The sequence below is a fragment of the Bactrocera tryoni genome, chromosome 5, assembly GCF_016617805.1.
Source record: "Bactrocera tryoni isolate S06 chromosome 5, CSIRO_BtryS06_freeze2, whole genome shotgun sequence".
In the NCBI taxonomy this organism is placed as follows: Eukaryota; Metazoa; Arthropoda; class Insecta; order Diptera; family Tephritidae; genus Bactrocera; species Bactrocera tryoni.
Window position 1 is genome coordinate 76,570,312 of NC_052503.1, and position 16,923 is coordinate 76,587,234.

Consider the following 16,923-nt stretch of genomic DNA (forward strand, 5'->3'; position numbering starts at 1 on the left):
AATTATGTAATTATTAAAAATTACTTAAGTAAAAATTTCGAAGATTAAATTTAAAAATAATTTTAAGTTTTAAAAATTAAAGTCATGCTTGGAAAATGAGTAAAAGAAGTTAAAAGTAAAGCAAAATAAAAATTTTATGAAAAAATTAAAAAATAATAGATTAAAAAAATATTTTTTTTTTATTGTCAATCAATTATTAATTTACAATGTGTTTTTTTATATTAAATTTTAAAGCAAAATAATTTTGTGCAAAAATTAAAAGTATATTAAAAAAATTAAATTAACGATCTATTTAAAATATTTATTTTAAAAATATTATTATTTAAGGAAAAAATTATGTACTAAAAATTATAAATGAATTTATGAAATTAGAAAAATTTCAACTTTTAAAGTAAAATAATTCTTACTAAAAATTAAAAAAATAGTTTAAGATTTCAAATTAAAATACATTTAAAATATTTATTTAAAAAATCTTAATTTTTTAGCAACAAAAATTATGTACTAAATGTTAAAAATTAATTTAAAAAAGAAATTAATATTAATTTAAATTATTCATTTCGAAAACATCAATTGTTAAAGTAAAAAAAAAAAAAGTATGAGCTAAATGTCAAAAATTAACTAAAAAATAATAAAATTTTAAGTAAAAAAAATTAATTTAAAAAAATTAATAATAATATATATTACTTCAAAATATTTTTTTCAAAAATATACATTTTAAAGTAAAAAATTATATGCTAAATATAAAAAAAAAATAATTAAAAAAATATATTTATATTTATTTTAAAAATATGAATTTTTTAAATTAAACAAATTATATACTACATTTTTTAGAAATAATTACGGCTTCCATTTTTCGTAAGCTCAAACATATACATACATATGATATGTACATTTACACAAAATATGCGCCTGTACGTATGCCTCAAATATATATTTTTCCTCTTAATCGTCGGCGATGAGTTTTGTACGAGTAAATGAAGACAGGAAGTAGCATATTAGGTATGCATGTATGTAGGTATGTAACTATGTATGCAGTGGTGCTGAATGGTATTGTTTTTAACTATTTGTGATTCTAAGACATTTACTAAACTAAAAGCACTAACTAAAATATCAGCTACTACGTTTTGTTATTGTAATAAAACACTACAACTACAGCTAACAAATTAGGTATTCACAACTCAAACTATATATTGTATATATATGTATATATTTATATAATGTGTGGCATGTGTCGGATGCTAAAAAGGGCGCGTCTAACGAAAAGGGCACATAACCATTGGTGATTAATTGGAATGTAGAGCAACTAAATCTATGCTAAATTTAAATAGACAGTTCATTATGTTCACTTTAAATAAATTATTACTAAAATTACACAGAAAAAAAATTATAAGAAAAATGTAATAATAGTAATAATATAAAAATGCAATGATATAATGGTGATACTTTTATTATATAGTAGATTTGTATATACTCGAATTTTGTGTCATTTTTGTTTTTAACGTTTTTGGGAGCATAATTAATTTCTGCAGAATCTTGATGACTTAAAATAACTTGATTTTAATGGGACAGTTTGTATGGGATCTATGTATATGCTATAGTGATGCGATCAGAAAAATTTCGCATCTTCAATTCAATCTTCGTGAAGATAATTTTTTAAATGAAACATTTTCCCATATAAGGACTTAATTTCAATCCTTCAGTTTTATGGCAGCTATATGGGGTTTGTACAAATGAGCGGATTGTTGACGCGAAAAGGACGTGAACAAAAGTTCAGATTGAAAGCTCAAAAACTGAGGGACTGGATCGTGTATATACAGGCAGGCGGACAGATAGACGGACTCAGCTCAGCTGTAATTAAGGATATTCGCAAATTCCAATCGCTACACACTAATATGAATTTTCGAAATCATTTAGAATTGAACTTAAATTCAATACTCAGTATTATCTTCCCCTCCTGAGCAGTATAGCAAATGAGTGAGGTGAACAGGGATACAGGAGTGATTATCTATACTATTGCAACCAAACTAGATAATCGATTGGAAATTGGTGTCTTTCCAACAAAAGTATATACCAGAATCGCCTTTTGACTACCAAACCACTGCAGTGCCTTCCAATGACTCCTCCGAGGCTTTTTGTTTCTTTTCGTAGGGGGCCTTTTTTACGTGGCGGGTTCCAAACCTACTTCACAACTCTGTGGAGGGAATATTTTGCCTTTTCACTTTAGCTCGCCTTCAAACGGATGTTTTTTGGCTACCCAGAGGACACTTGGTTACCGGAAGTCGTGAGCATCTTGAGCCATATGTAAAAGAAACGCTTTTGGCCACTCCCAAGTGAATCGCAATCAGAGAACGTTCCTCACTTGCGTGAACTTCTACACATAACTCCATCCTCTTGAATTCTTGTAGATATTTAATCGACAATCATGTTCCAGATATGACTGAGTATCAGTGTAGTTAGTGCCTCACTTTTTCCAGGTAAAACTGTGTCCTACAACAGTGTAGTCAGTACCTAATTTGCTCAACAAGCAGGCAACCGTGGCATGAGTAGAATCTTACTGCAACAATAATGGTATCGAAAAGTTGGAGTCGCTGTTATCAATGTATCACCTTTGAAGGGAACTGTAATGAATAATACGAACGAATTTTGCCTAAAAAAGATGTCATGCCATAGACAGCCGCCCAGTATATCTAAACTAACCTAACATAACTTCATCAAAAGCACAGGGTGGTTGAGGGGAAGCATAATATAGTGAGGACCTTTTAATCCCGATGGTTTCAATTCGTGAAAATACTAGAGTTAAGCAGTGCTACTGACGAAATTTATAGCTTTAGGGAGAACTTTCACAAACATTAAAATAAAGGAATAACGAAACTAAGAGCCGAACAGCGCCACCTGCCTACAGAAACACTTGTGTGCGTCTCAGGTGCCCACCGTTGTTTCATAGTGCATTTCTTTAAAAGAAACTCAGTGTTTTTTTATAGCAAATACAGTGTTTGTCCACATATCAGAAACACTGCTGCATGACTAACCGCTAATTTAAGAATTTGTTTACCAATTTCTTACATTTATTGGCGCAGTGTAGCACCATGATTCAGGCAGAAACTAATTATGTTTCCAAATATGAAGCGTGAATGCGTTTGCTTCACTTGCTTCACTCGCTGACTTCTTCAAACCAATGTCGCTTTAGGAATTCTGGTAATTTTTTTTTGGGTGACTCATGCTGAATTGTGCAATTATATTTTTCAAGCTGTTAAGTGTTTAACATATTCATTACAACATGATTACGTATGCAACGTGTTTTGCTTAATTTACTGTTATTACGTACGAAAATTGTTTAAATTTCGTCGCAGTTTTGCATAAGATTACAACTTTTCCATACTTACATTCGCTTTTATGCATATTTTGGGTTGTTTGTTTTTAGTTGTTGTTGTTGTTTGAACTTTGAAGAGTTGAACAAATGGGAAATGGAATGGCATGGAATGGAATGGAGTGGATTGGAACACCACAAAAAAGTTAAAAAAAAAACAAAAACAAAATAAATTAAAGTTGAAACGTAAATAAGGCATTAAACACGTGACAGTTACAGCAGTGTAAGTTGACTCAGAGTAAGCGGATTGTTGGATTGTGCGTGTGTGTGTGTGTGGGTGATTGCATGTATATAAGGTAGATATGTAGGCATGCAGTGCTTTTAGTGTTTGCCAGTAGTTATTTGTGTAGATGTTTATTTTCTTGGTATGCGTGAAGGCAACTGTAACAAGCAGCGAACGTATGCGAACAAAAGACTTAAGAAACAAACTTGCGGTGGGCGGCGTGTTATATGCATGAGGACATTGAGGATGGTTGTTGTTGTAGGCAGCACGCAGTTAACAAACTCAATTACAAATAAGCCTACGATAGTCTTTTCATGACAACAGTGCAAAGTTGGTTAATTAACAATTGTTTTTGTTTTTTTTTTTTGGTTTATTGTAAACTATTTTTTAGGAAAATGCAGTGCAACACTTCAATGCAACAATAAAGTTAAGTTAGTTTTTATCACTGTAATGCAATTTATTAGTTTAAATTGAGGTTAGATTTAATTGAACATTCAGGTTAGTTAATTAGTTAAGTTAAGTTGTGTTAAGTTAAGAAGTTAAGTTATGTGGAAGTACGCTGTTGTGTGTTAAGCTAAGTAAAGTAAGTTCAGTAAAGTTAAGTTAAATTAAATTAATTTAAGTTGCGTTAAGTGTGAGTTAAGTTACGTTACGTTAAGTTGACTAAGTAAAGTTAAGTTGTGTTAAGTTTAGTTAAGTTAAATAAAGTTAAGTTAAATTAAATTCGTATGAGTTAAGTTAAGCAATGTTAAGTTAAATTAAATTCAGTATGAGTTAAGTAAAGTTACGTTAAGTTGCGTTAAGTTAAATTTATTTCAGTTTGAGTTAAGTTAAAGTACATTAAGTTTAGTTGGGTTAAGTTAAATTACGTTAGTTTGCGTGGTGATAAGTTATTATTGAATTAAGCTAAGTTTGAGTTAAGTGTCTGTTAATTGTAGTTATTGCAGGCGTAAAAGTACTGTAAGGTTCTGTTTTAAAAGTAAAGTTAAGTTAAGTTATGTTAAGTTAAATAAAGTTAAGTTAAGTAAAATTGAGTAAAGTTGTGATAAGTTAAATTAAATTAAGTTTGAGTTACGTTAAGTTGAGTTACGTTAAGTTAAAAGTAAAATTAGCTTGTGTTAAGTTAAGTTAAGCTAAGTTAGCTTAAGTTGCGTTGTGTTAAGTTAAATAAAGTCAAGTTTTCATTAAGTTAAGTTAAGTTTAAGTTAAGTATGTGTTAATTGTAGTTATTGCAGGCTTAAAAGTGCTGTAAGTTTCTGTTTTTAAATTTCTTTTGTATTTTATTGTTGTTTATTTGTGGCTGTTGTTGCTGGTTGCAAAAAGAAGAAATGGGAAAATGAAAAATACAATTGCACTTACAAGAGGCCGTCCCCAATACCATGATTTGACACGTTGTGTTAAACCACCCAAATGTGAACGTAGTCCATCTAAGTAGCCACCCTGAAAATGCACAATGAACAAACGAGAAAAAAAAGAAAAAAACAAACACACATAGTTTTTTTTTTGGTTGGTTGATTGAATTGATTTCAATTGATTTCGTTTGGTTTTTTGGTTGTTTTAAGCGTTTTCAATTTTTTTACAGTTGATTTCAGTTCAAATTAGAGTTGCGAATTTTTTTAAATTTTCAATTTTTTTCGAATTTTTTTGTTACGAAAAATTTCATTTCGTGCGAATTGGTAGTGGGAAAACAAAAGTTAAGTTACGAAAGAGGAAAGAAAGAAAATGCATAAGAATTAAAAAAACGAAATACAACAAATTGAGAGATTAAGGAATTCTAGAAGATTTTCTCAATTTTATTTTCTAATTTTAATTTTGATAATTTAATTTTTTTTATATTTAATTAAATTTAATTGTTTAAAAATTTTTTTTTTTTAATTTTAGTTCTTTTAATTAATTTTTTATTTTTTTTTAATTTTCCGTATTAAATTTTTTAAATAATTTTTTTTTTAATTTCCTTAAATTAAAATAATTTTTCTAATTTTTTTTTAATTTTTCAAAATTTCTTTACTAAACTTTTTTCTTAATTTTTATTTTCTAATTTCATATCTAATTTTTATTTTGAAATATGGTTTCTATTCATAAACTAACATAAGTTTTTGCCATTACTTCATACCAATAATAACATACTACAGACTACAGACTAAGTAGTTTATAGTGTCTAAACAAGTAGGTTAATAGTAGTATAGACAATAGTTAGAGCAGTAGTAAGAGTCATAGTTTTATTTATGATTCATAGTTATTTATAAGTTCATATATATATATAGTGAATATATAGTAAATAGCGGGTACAGAGTTATAGAGTAGTCATAGACACGAAACTACTTGGAAAGTTTGTGAACGAGTTGATGTAGGCTTACAGTGAGCTGAGTAACAACATCTATCAAAAGAAACGACCTAAATTGGTAACTGGTAAATCGGTAACAACAACCTGATTAACACTAGTCATTTTCATTATACTTTTAACGACTATATGTATGTATGTATGTATGTACTGTACATTGGCAACTAGCCTTGTATATATATGGTTGGGGTTATATATATGCGTGATTGTGTATATATATACGATTGTGTGTATATATGTACGATTGTACTACATGTGTGTGTGTATAGATTTATAAACTAGCACACTTATAAGTTATAGATCGTCAGCTAAAATGCAAAATATTGTATCACCAAAAAAGTCAAAAAACGCTGTCAGATATAATAACCAATATATACTCGTAATAGTTTTATAACAAAAACTGAAATTTCGCTTCAATATGAGTGTCTGATAAGCAATATATGTATAACCAAAACTCAAATTTGGTTTCAATTTGAGTGTTTTCTATTATATCGTTTTTCCTTCGCCTGTAAACTTATGAAAAATGATGTTACGTTATTTTGTATTTTAGCTGACGAAATACTCATTTAAAACAACAACAGCTGCTAACTAAATATATTTTTATCAACTTTTATGCATATGTATGTACATTTCTAACTATTAGTGATAAGTCGCTGAACTAGTTATGCGCGCTAACCGTTATAATACGGTTAAGTCTATTTTCACTATGCCCAATAACCGTTATAATATTGGTAAGACTACATTTAATATGCCCACTAACTATTATAATACGATTAAAACTACTTCGTAAATTCATAAAAGTAAAAAATAAATCGGAAAATATTAATCGAAATACAACACTGAGTGTCTAAAGCCCAGTTACCGCGTTCTAACTGTACTGCACTACCACTGTTAATGCTTAATTTTTGTACCTCTAAACTAAAACTTTCGTAGCTCGACACGCTTTACTAAAACATATGACTTGATAGTGTGTTCTTTGTTTGATAAATGGTTCAGGTGCGTTCTTGTGTGTTCTTTGTTTCAGTTATGGCACTTTTTCACTCACTGAGCAAACATTTGACTATAATATAATGCATTTGCATTGATCCCTCTTTTGCCTGTGAAAACACCAATTTTTTCAAAAAGTCCAGCAGCCTATGCATACATGTTTTTGTTGTTTATTTTATGTGTTTCAAAGCCTTTTCGTTAGTATTATTTGGTTGTTTTAGTTGAGTTAAAATAGGCATAGAACTTATAGCGTGGGAAACGGGATGGACTAAGCTATATGGACAAACTTACCTGTTCCTGTGTGAGGCAACGTATTGGTGAGCGTGTACAGCCGCAATTAGCAGTTTATTTGAAAAAAGAGAAAAGAGCAAAATTAAGTTATTGATTACCTACTTTTCAGTTATATTTTAGGTTGCACGTGTGGTATAAAGTAAAATGTTGATATATTAGGTTTTATGAATAACTTTTATTCAATATATAAATACATATATATATAGTATATATATATATGTTAAAACATCTAATATAAAAATATAGGTATATTTCATAATGAATTAACCTAAAAATTATGCTCCAGTACAGACATGCAACTTTATGTATACGTTGCCATATTAAGTTTTCACGACACATAAAAAAGGAAAATAAAATATATGTACATATAAAAACATTTAAGGCATAAAAAAAGTTAACTTCGGCAGCACCGAAGCTAAAATACCCTTCACCGGTATTTTTTTATGCCATAAAACAGTATAATAAAATTTGTATCTTAATTTTGAGCGTCCAGTTTGTATGACAGCTATGTGATATAGTAGACCGATTGTACAATTTCTTCGCATATTGCAGCGAAATCTTACGTAATAATCCAAGATACATGTCAAATGAAAAAACATTTCATACAAACACATAATTTTGTTTAATCAGTTTTGAACTCAGAATAAGTAGAAAGAAACTCGGAAATCCTCCTACACTTCATTTCAACACCCTCACTTGGGAGAAAGAATGATCTTGACAATTTTCTCTTCAAAAACCGGCGATTTGGAAAACATTTTTATTTTTATAAATTTCTGTGTGAATCCAAATTTATTTTTTCTTTAATAAAAATATGCGCCATGCGATTCTGCAAATTTCTACATTTTTATTTTTTCTCTACGACCAGTAGTTTAGAAGTTATAAGCATTTTTGTATTCGGTGAATTCGGCGGCTGCTTGCTGCATGCTCCTGGTCGCCTAGTAGAAATCTGAGATTTTGGCACCAAATTGAATGCAATTTTCTGAAGCGGCGGCGGCTGCACTGCAACTTTGCGTGGTGTGTTGCATACGCAAAGGCGCGAAATTGGGAAAACGGATGCGGGTATATGCAATGCATACGCAAAGGCGCGAAATTGGGAAAACGGATGCGGGCATATACAATGGCCGGAAGCGGGACCTTGACCGGACGTAGAGTACCGTTATTTCACTTCCGGTCTGGACCCCAACCGGAAGTGACAAACCGGAAACGGAACTGTATGACCGGAAGTAGAGTAACGGTATCTCACTTCCGGTCCGGACCCCAACCGGAAGTGGCGAACCGGAAACGGAAGTGGAGAAACGGCCCGCACTTCCGGTTTAATACTTCCGTTTCCGGTGCACCACTTCCGTTTGGGGTCCTGAACCGGAAGTGGGTACCGTTACTTCACTTCCGGTCATCCAGTTCCGGTTCCGGTCACTTCCGGTTTGGGTCCAGACCGGAAGTCAAATAACGGTACTCTACGTCCGGACCTCCACTTCCGTTTCCGGTTGGTCACTTCCGGTTGGGGTCCAGACCGGAAGTGAAATAACGGTACTCTACGTCCGGTCAAGGTCCCGCTTCCGGCCATTGCATATGCCCGCATCCGTTTTCCCAATTTCGCGCCTTTGCGTATGCATTGCATATACCCGCATCCGTGTTCGCAATTACGCTCCTTTGCGTATGCAACACACCACGCAAATTTGCAGTGCAGCCGCCGCCGCTGCAGAAAAATTGCATTCAATTTGGTGCCAAAATCTCAGATTTCTACTAGGCGACCAGGAGCATGCAGCAAGCAGCCGCCGAATTCACCGAATACAAAAATGCTTATAACTTCTAAACTACTGGTCGTAGAGAAAAAATAAAAATGTAGAAATTTGCAGAATCGCATGGCGCATATTTTTATTAAAGAAAAATTAAATTTGGATTCACACAGAAATTTATAAAAATAAAAATGTTTTCCAAATCGCCACCTTTCGAGGAATAAATCGTCAAAATCATTCTTTCTCTCAAGTGAGGGTGTGGAAATGAGGTGTGGGAGGATTTCCGAGTATCCCTATATTTATTCCGGGTCCAAAACTTTTGAATTCGAACATTTGGTCTATAAACGATTAGTTTTTGATGATAATATCCAAATGTTTGTTTGATAATTCTTTTTGACAATTAGACTGTCCAGATCTGAGGTGTTTAGATGCCTTAAATATTTACATATGTCTAAACTTTCAATTTTCTCTTCAACTTGCTCTTCGGCCTCATTAATGCCCATCTGCTGCTTCTTCAAAACAAAATGGCCCTCCCTCTTTCTTTCTTATTGGTTAGTACCTTAGTTTGAGATGGATTTCCAGATCCAGAGAGATGTACACTATGCATAAACGATAAGAAAATATAACTTACAGAGTTTATTTCGAAATCGTTGATATGAATTAGGCCAATGCTATAAAAATTGATGTATCAGGAAGATTTAGCCCTGAGCATTTAGGATAGAAGTTTGTCGACAAATTCATTAAAGAGAAAGCCTTAATTAGATCATCTTCGGATTATGAAAAATTCGAGTTTAGTAATCAAGCAGGCAAAAGAGCTGAAACATTCCAAAGCGTGTTAGACTGAGCGTTGAGAGAAATGGCGGTAGCACAGCCAAAAACCCATAATTAAAACACATGAAGAAATGTACGAGGCACTAAAAAAGGAGTATGTGATCCAGAACCTGGAGAAAACTAGCGTAAAAAGTATGAGGAAAAAAATCTCGCGAAATTTTCAATGAAATTTTTGTTGTAAACATGTCTGCCAAAAATCCAATTTTTAGTTTTTCCCTTCGTCCAAGTTCCGAGTTAAGGTTTTAACTAAAACCCGTATTTTTTCACTTTAGATGATCCTGTAAGGAGTTATCCTGCCAACGCGGTCTCCTCTTTTTTATGAGGTGTCACTGAAAATGGCGTCACAATAGCCGAGTTTAAACTTTTTTTTTTTCAAAAAATTTCAGAATTTCTTTGTTAAAAGCGTTTGTTTGTAACAATAATAAATTCTAAAAAACATATTATTTTTTATATGAGAAAAAAATTGTTGATAAAAGGCTATTTTTTTATCCGGATGAAGCTATGTAACCCCTTAACACAACTTGATTTTATTACCTCTTTAAACAGAGATTGTTAAAAAAACACTAAATAATTTTCTTCCTGTTATTATTTATAAATTGTATATTTTTTAACAGTCTCTGCCGTAAACCTGCATTAAAAACCTCACCCTGTACCAAATCTTCACACCAGTCGCCTAAAAGTAAGCTACCTTCATACAACGCGCCTAAAAGTATGCATATACAAATAGCCATGAGTTTAAGTTGTAGTCGCGCTTTGAAACGGCGCGCACTTGCGCTCCAACAGCGCCATGAACTTGAACTCCGCAGCGAAGCAGGGCGCCTTCAAAATGTGCGAGTAATGTTCGTCGAAGTTGTAGAAACCTTCAAGCATGTAACAAATAAATTCTAATTATCGATTAGTACTAAGCTCTGCAAGCATTATACTTGGCAACCAACAGACGCGCTGCCACAACTTTGAACACGCGAGACATTACTCATGTGCCGTCGAGGGTTAAGGCTGCAAGCGCAACGAAGCAGCAATCAAAACAAAACCGCTGAATGCAAAGGCAAGCCAAGCAGTCAGACACTTAACAGAACAATAAAGTGGCAAGTTTGCTTGGTAAAGGGAAGCAGCGGCGGCGGCAATTACAAAAAAAGCGCGCAGCAACGGCGAATGGCGAAAGTAAAGCAAACGGAAAGCAGTTGAGGCAGACAGCCAGACGGGCAATGAAAAGGCCAAGTAAGCAGTCAAACCGGCGGCCAAGCGCCAACTACGCAGACAGCCAGACAGGCGGACAGGCGGACAGGCAGTCAAGCAGTCAGTTAGTCTGTTAGTAAGGCAGACAGTTAACGACTAAAGGTAAAGCGAGTGTAAATGAGGTAAATCGCAATGCCGCCGGCGCAAGGCAAAGAAGGATATGGATAAGCTGTTGTTGTTATTGTTATAGCCACATATGTATATGCGGATATGTGAGTGTGCACGCACGCAATGCATATTTTCAGCAGCACACACAGCACAGGACATACAGACATATAAGGCTCTGAAGCTGCGCAAATCTGCTGCTTGCTAAATCTCGCATACAAAGAGGCATGTGTGGCTGTGTGTCAGTGTGTGGCGTGTTTGGAGATTGCGTAAAACGATGCGTCGTGTAGTCACTTATGCTTTACGAGCACTGTTATGCTGCAGCGGTTGTTGTTTTTGTTGGTGTTATTGCCTTTTTAATGTGCTTGCTGCCGCTAAAAAAGTTCTGAATGCTTGCTGCCGATGAGAGATCGACCGAGCAGACCATATTGCGACAGCCGTTGGCACTACAAATCCACACAAGCACAAATGCACACATACATATACATATACATATGTATATATACAAGTATACGAACGCAAATATGTGGCACATAGCTGCAGCTGCGCAGCGCGCAAGAGTTGGCACGGTTGGGCTCAGCACCTGGGCGGTGGGTTTTTTTGCTGCCGCTGCCACCATCACATTGTAGCAGCTGCTGCTTTGCCGCCAACTTTTTCCCAGGCTCATCAGTTTGGACCACTTTTTATTGCCGCAACGCGCAGCGGCGTAACGTTACGGATGCTGCGGCTGCTTTATTTTGGCCAAACGGGCGTAAAGCGTAAATGAAGCTACAAATAAAATAAAAAAATTAAAAAAAAAAAATTAGAAAAAAATAATAAATAAAAATAAAAAAAATATAAAAAAATATAAAAAACAACCAAAAGCAAAGACAAATTAAGAGAACGAAAAGAACGCTGCTTTTGTTATTATGTTGGAATTTTTTTGTTTTGGCTTGCCATTAATCCTTCGAGGCGTTTTAGAAATTTCGCGCATGCAGTTTCGCCACGCTGTTGTTTTGTTCTGTTGTTGGTATATTTTGTTTTTTTATAGTTCTACAATAGGTGTATACCTTGTCTTGGTGTTGTTGCAGTGCCACCGCGGCTGCAAAGCCCAGGCACATCCGGTTGTGTCCAAGCAGCTGGATTAACGACTACGGCTACGGCGTCCATTATTTATGCAACCAGTTGTTATGCAGTAGGATTAAATTACTCAGACTATACTGCATTTGTTGTTGTTGCTTTAGATAATAAGTAAACGCCACTCAATTTTTAGCTGTTACAGCTTACAGCGCGTTGTAAGTGAGCTAAGTGTGGAGAAAAGGAAAGCATAAATGTATAGATTTGCATTCCAGTTCCTTCAGCGTAGAGTCTAGCCAAAATACTGCGCTAATTAGTCAGCTAAAGCTTGATGTTATGCCATAAAATTGTGTAGGCGGACGCTTCCGCTGGGTTCTAGGTTAGATTAAGTTATACATGCCAGCAGCCACGTCATACACTACTGATTGCTATAATTGTAGTTGTTGTTTTGCAGAAGACATCAATGTTCTAATTTGGAGGTATGCTGCCGAGTTAACAGATCTTGGTCGTATAAAAAATCTGGGTGTTTTCCGGTTACATGGAACCGACTGTCGTGGGAACGGAGACCTAGTGTTCCTAAGTAACGCCAGTCTATTGATTCAGTTTAATGTGAGTTGAAGTATGCGTCAAACTGAACTCTCAATGCTTTTTGCGGCGAATCATAAGAGCAATTTGATATCCAGTTTTGATACTTCGTCTCTGTTTTCGCCTTCGTCTTCATCTTAATCTTCGCCTAGCCTCCTGAGCTGCGAACCTTTTAAATATGTAAGACGAGCTATACATAAGACTGGACAGAAGCATATAAGGTACCTCATGTCTACCTTCCTGAGGCCAGTAAGTTATGAGCTGCCATAAGATAAACAATCCCCTGGTATCCCATCAAGATCGTGAGAGCTAAAATCATGTTGTTCTTCGGAGCTCTGGCCCTATATTCTTGGTTTATCGGTTTGTACTTTCGAACCTGTCGTTAGGTCAATGACCGTCCTTCATGTTGTTCTTCGGGTCTCCGGCTCATGATCTTGACGTTCCCACATATCCTTGGCTTATTGGATATCACTTTTGAACCTATCATTAGGTTAGTGGCCGTTCTTCATGTTATTCTTCGGGGTTCTGGCATATGATCTTGATGATCTCACCAAATCTTTGCTTATTGGATGGCACTTTTGAAGCTGTCCTGCGTTCCTTTCGAGACCGTATAAGTAAAAAGCATACTTTTTTTTCTTTTTTGAACTAGGCGATACTGCATGTGCTTAAGAACTTCCATCTCAACCTGATTATGTATCGTGTTTAGCGATTTACGTACTTCCTATACCGGTTCGGTAGCCAGATAGATGACACTTTTAACAATCTTAACATCTATTTCGTTTCCCGGAATTCCTTTCTGGCCGAAGACCTAGTATATAAGCAGCCGGATGCCAGCTGTCTGGTCTGGAACCATGTATATATGCAGTCGCTTTCCAGCAGCCAGAACATCTACAGCCTACCTGCTTCCAACGATATTCTCTAATGTAGTACGATGTGAGATTATTGCTTGAATTATCATATTACCTGGATATCGACATATATGTATATTGATATTCTTTATGTTATCTCTAGCGTTGTGAGCTATCTCAGCCACTTTCCTGACCACAAATACCTACGCATCGAAGGTACTGCAGTATACCCACAGTTTGAAGGGTTGCCCGAGCTCCAGCTCGGATCAAAAGAACAAAGGATTTCGGCTTCCACACACTTAGCGTTTTTAGATATCTTAACCGCTTTCCTTGCCCTAAAGACTTCTGTCTAGAAGACACTGCAGATTCCGGCGCCCACTCCATTATCAATTTTTGATTCGGCTGCGTATATGCTATAACTTCCGCTGGCGAGTCGCATGCTCCTATGCCATTCACCCTCTGTTACCTTAAAACTTTCGATTCTAAATTAAGTACGAGGGTATGTGGTCCATTTTAACCACCAATCTCCTGCTTAGTGAACTGTTCTCGAAGTTCTTTGTAGAGAATTCAACTAATGCCGCACAATATATCAGCTGGTTTTGCTGCAGAGCTTTCCGCTACAATATCGCTTACTCTAATTCAGCCGTTGGAATAGCTCTTAGTGCTCCAGTTATGCAGGGAACAATGAGGCGCAGTATCGGTTTCAACGTTTTTCTGTATGAAATTTTTCTGACAGCGGTCCACCTTATTAAGGCAACGTAAAGGCGGATTGGCTTGATTATCGTCGCGAACCATCAAAACATGAGGTTAGGTGCCATGAGGGCTCCACTAAGTTTGTTTCTCTTTCTACTCACCGCAGGCAAGGTCCAACTACTTTTTCGTTTTTCGAGCTTTTACGACGACTAAAATGGTCAATATTAAACTCGCGAAAGTGTAACATTTTTTCTCATAACTGCTTGAATTTTTAGCCGTTCCTTATCAGTTGTTATCAATCATTTTGCTTGTCGTGCAGTACTTAACTTATCAATTGCCGTCTTATCAGCTTTTAGCAAATTGTTATAGACACAGTGGTGATATCATTCATGCCAAATGCTATTTGCTGATAAATATTTGCAGTTGTTATTTTTAATTGCGTTTGTCTTAACAAGATAAAGTTAATATATTTGTGTATCTTGTGTTGATACTCTGAACGGGGTATATGGTATATATTAAGTTTGCCAGCCGATTTAGCCATGTTCCTCTGTGCAACGGTATATTAATTCCTCAGTTTAGGAGATATCGTTCTGAAATTTTGCACACATCTTTTTCTGACCAAGAAGCTACTCATTTGTTAGAACCATTGCTATTGGATTACTATAACATAGTGCTGTCATAGAAACTGAACGATCGGAATCAAGTGCTTGTATGGAAAGCTTCTTCATTTGACAAAGTATTTTCACGAAATTTCATGTGAGTTATTATCCAAAGCAATTCTACAACCTCCGTAGAAATTTTTCAGATCGGACTACTATAGCACCTAGCGGCCATACAAACTGAATGAGCAACATCAAGTTTTTGTATGAAGAGCTTTTGTATTTGACGAGTATTTTCACGAAATTGTGTACATTATATTGCCTGAGACAGCGCTACTATATCTGAGGAAATTTTACAGATCGGATCACTATGGTATATAGCTGCCATACAAACTGACCGTTCAAACTCAAGTCCTTGTATGAAAAACTTTTTCATTTGAAAAGATATGGTCACAAAATTTTGCGTAATTTGTTATTCAAGACAACTCTAAAATTCATGCAAGATCAGAGCACTATAGCATATAGCTGCCATACAAACTGATCGTTCAAAATCAAGTTGTTATAAGAAAAACTTTTTCATTAGAGGAGATATCTTTACAAAATTTGGCAGAAAATATTATCCAAGGCAATTCAAAAATTTCTGAAGAAATTTTTCAGATCGGACCACTATAGCTCATAGCTGCCATACAAACTGACCGTTAAAACTCAAGGCCTTGTATGGGCAACTTTTTCATTTGACAAGATATCATCACGAAATTTCATATGAATTATTAGTCAGAGCAATTCTATAATTCCCTAAGAAATTTTTCAGATCGAACTACTACAGCATATAACTGTCATACAAACTGATCGTTCAAAACCCAGTCCTCATAAGAAAAATTTTTCATTTGAGAAGATATCCTTACAAAATTTGGTAAAAATTATTATCCAAGGTAATTGTAAAATCCCTGCAGAAATTGTTCAGATCGGACCACTATAGCATATGGCTGCTCTCGAAACTGGCACATACATCAATATTCATATGAATGTTTGTATGTTTGCATGCTATATAATAATAGAACTCGCAATGTTATCTTTTGGCATTATTTATGTCATAACTCTCCATATTAGTATGCGCATGTATGTGTGTTTATGTTTGTATAAAAATGCCACACCTTCGATTCGCCAACGCTTGGCTTAAGGTAAACACCTCTAAAGAGCTAATATTGAGTTCTAAAACCGTTAGACGGTATTCTTTGCTTGTCACTTCGTTAATTTACACATGACACATATCTTTGTACCATATGTACACACATACATATGTATTAGTCTCTGCAATTTTGTTTACATCTGCCGCCGCTTACGGTAATTTCCATGCCATTACCAACTGCGTGCAGTCCACGACCATTTTCACTGCGCCGACTGACCAGCAGACAATCTCGTTATACCCGTTTAAGCTATTTACTCCATTTACTGGTGGCTACCTTTTTGTCGAGCGACAATGCAGTGAAGATCAAAGGTTTATTTGCTCTTTGTTGTATTATCCCGATTTGTCCATTACTCTTTGCCATTTTCCGAATTGTAGACACAAATCGACTTTCGCAAAGGCGAAATGTTCTTATGAAAGCAGCTGCTTTCTTTGCAATCAATACTTGTTGTTGTTGTTGTTGTTGTTGTTGCAGATGCCGCTTTGCTTAGTTGTTGTTAAAATAGCACAAAAGCTGGAGCTTTTACGTGCAATTTCCTGAGTGCCCTTTGCCTTACTCTGTGCCCTGCCGACGTTGGTTGTTGTTATTTGCTTCTGCTGTTGTTGTTGCTAACGCTTGGCTTCTGCAGTGCTTGGCATTGTTCGAGAACAAAGCAAATACTCTACAGCGACAGCAAAGTCCACGGTCAACGTTGCGGCCAACTGCAGTCAACAGCAGCTGTTGTTGAGCATCCAAGGCGGCTATGAAAAGCCGGAAATGAGCTCTACTCAATGGCTAGCTAAGCATTTATTAAACGCGTTTGTGCATTATATGCTGCAAAGTGAGTAAAATCAATTTC

At 35.1% G+C, this 16,923-nt stretch overlaps 2 protein-coding genes across 2 annotated transcripts in view; one reads left to right on the plus strand and one right to left on the minus strand.

Moving 5' to 3' along the window:
* The window catches only part of LOC120778709, a 62,448-nt gene that overhangs the window by 18,554 nt on the left and 26,971 nt on the right, over window positions 1–16,923 (plus strand). The window lies entirely within an intron of this gene.
* LOC120778707 overlaps window positions 1–16,923 on the minus strand; it is a 111,571-nt gene that overhangs the window by 7,825 nt on the left and 86,823 nt on the right. The window contains 1 exon segment of the mRNA XM_040110668.1: window positions 7,210–7,215. Coding sequence (XP_039966602.1) covers window positions 7,210–7,215 — 6 coding nt within the window.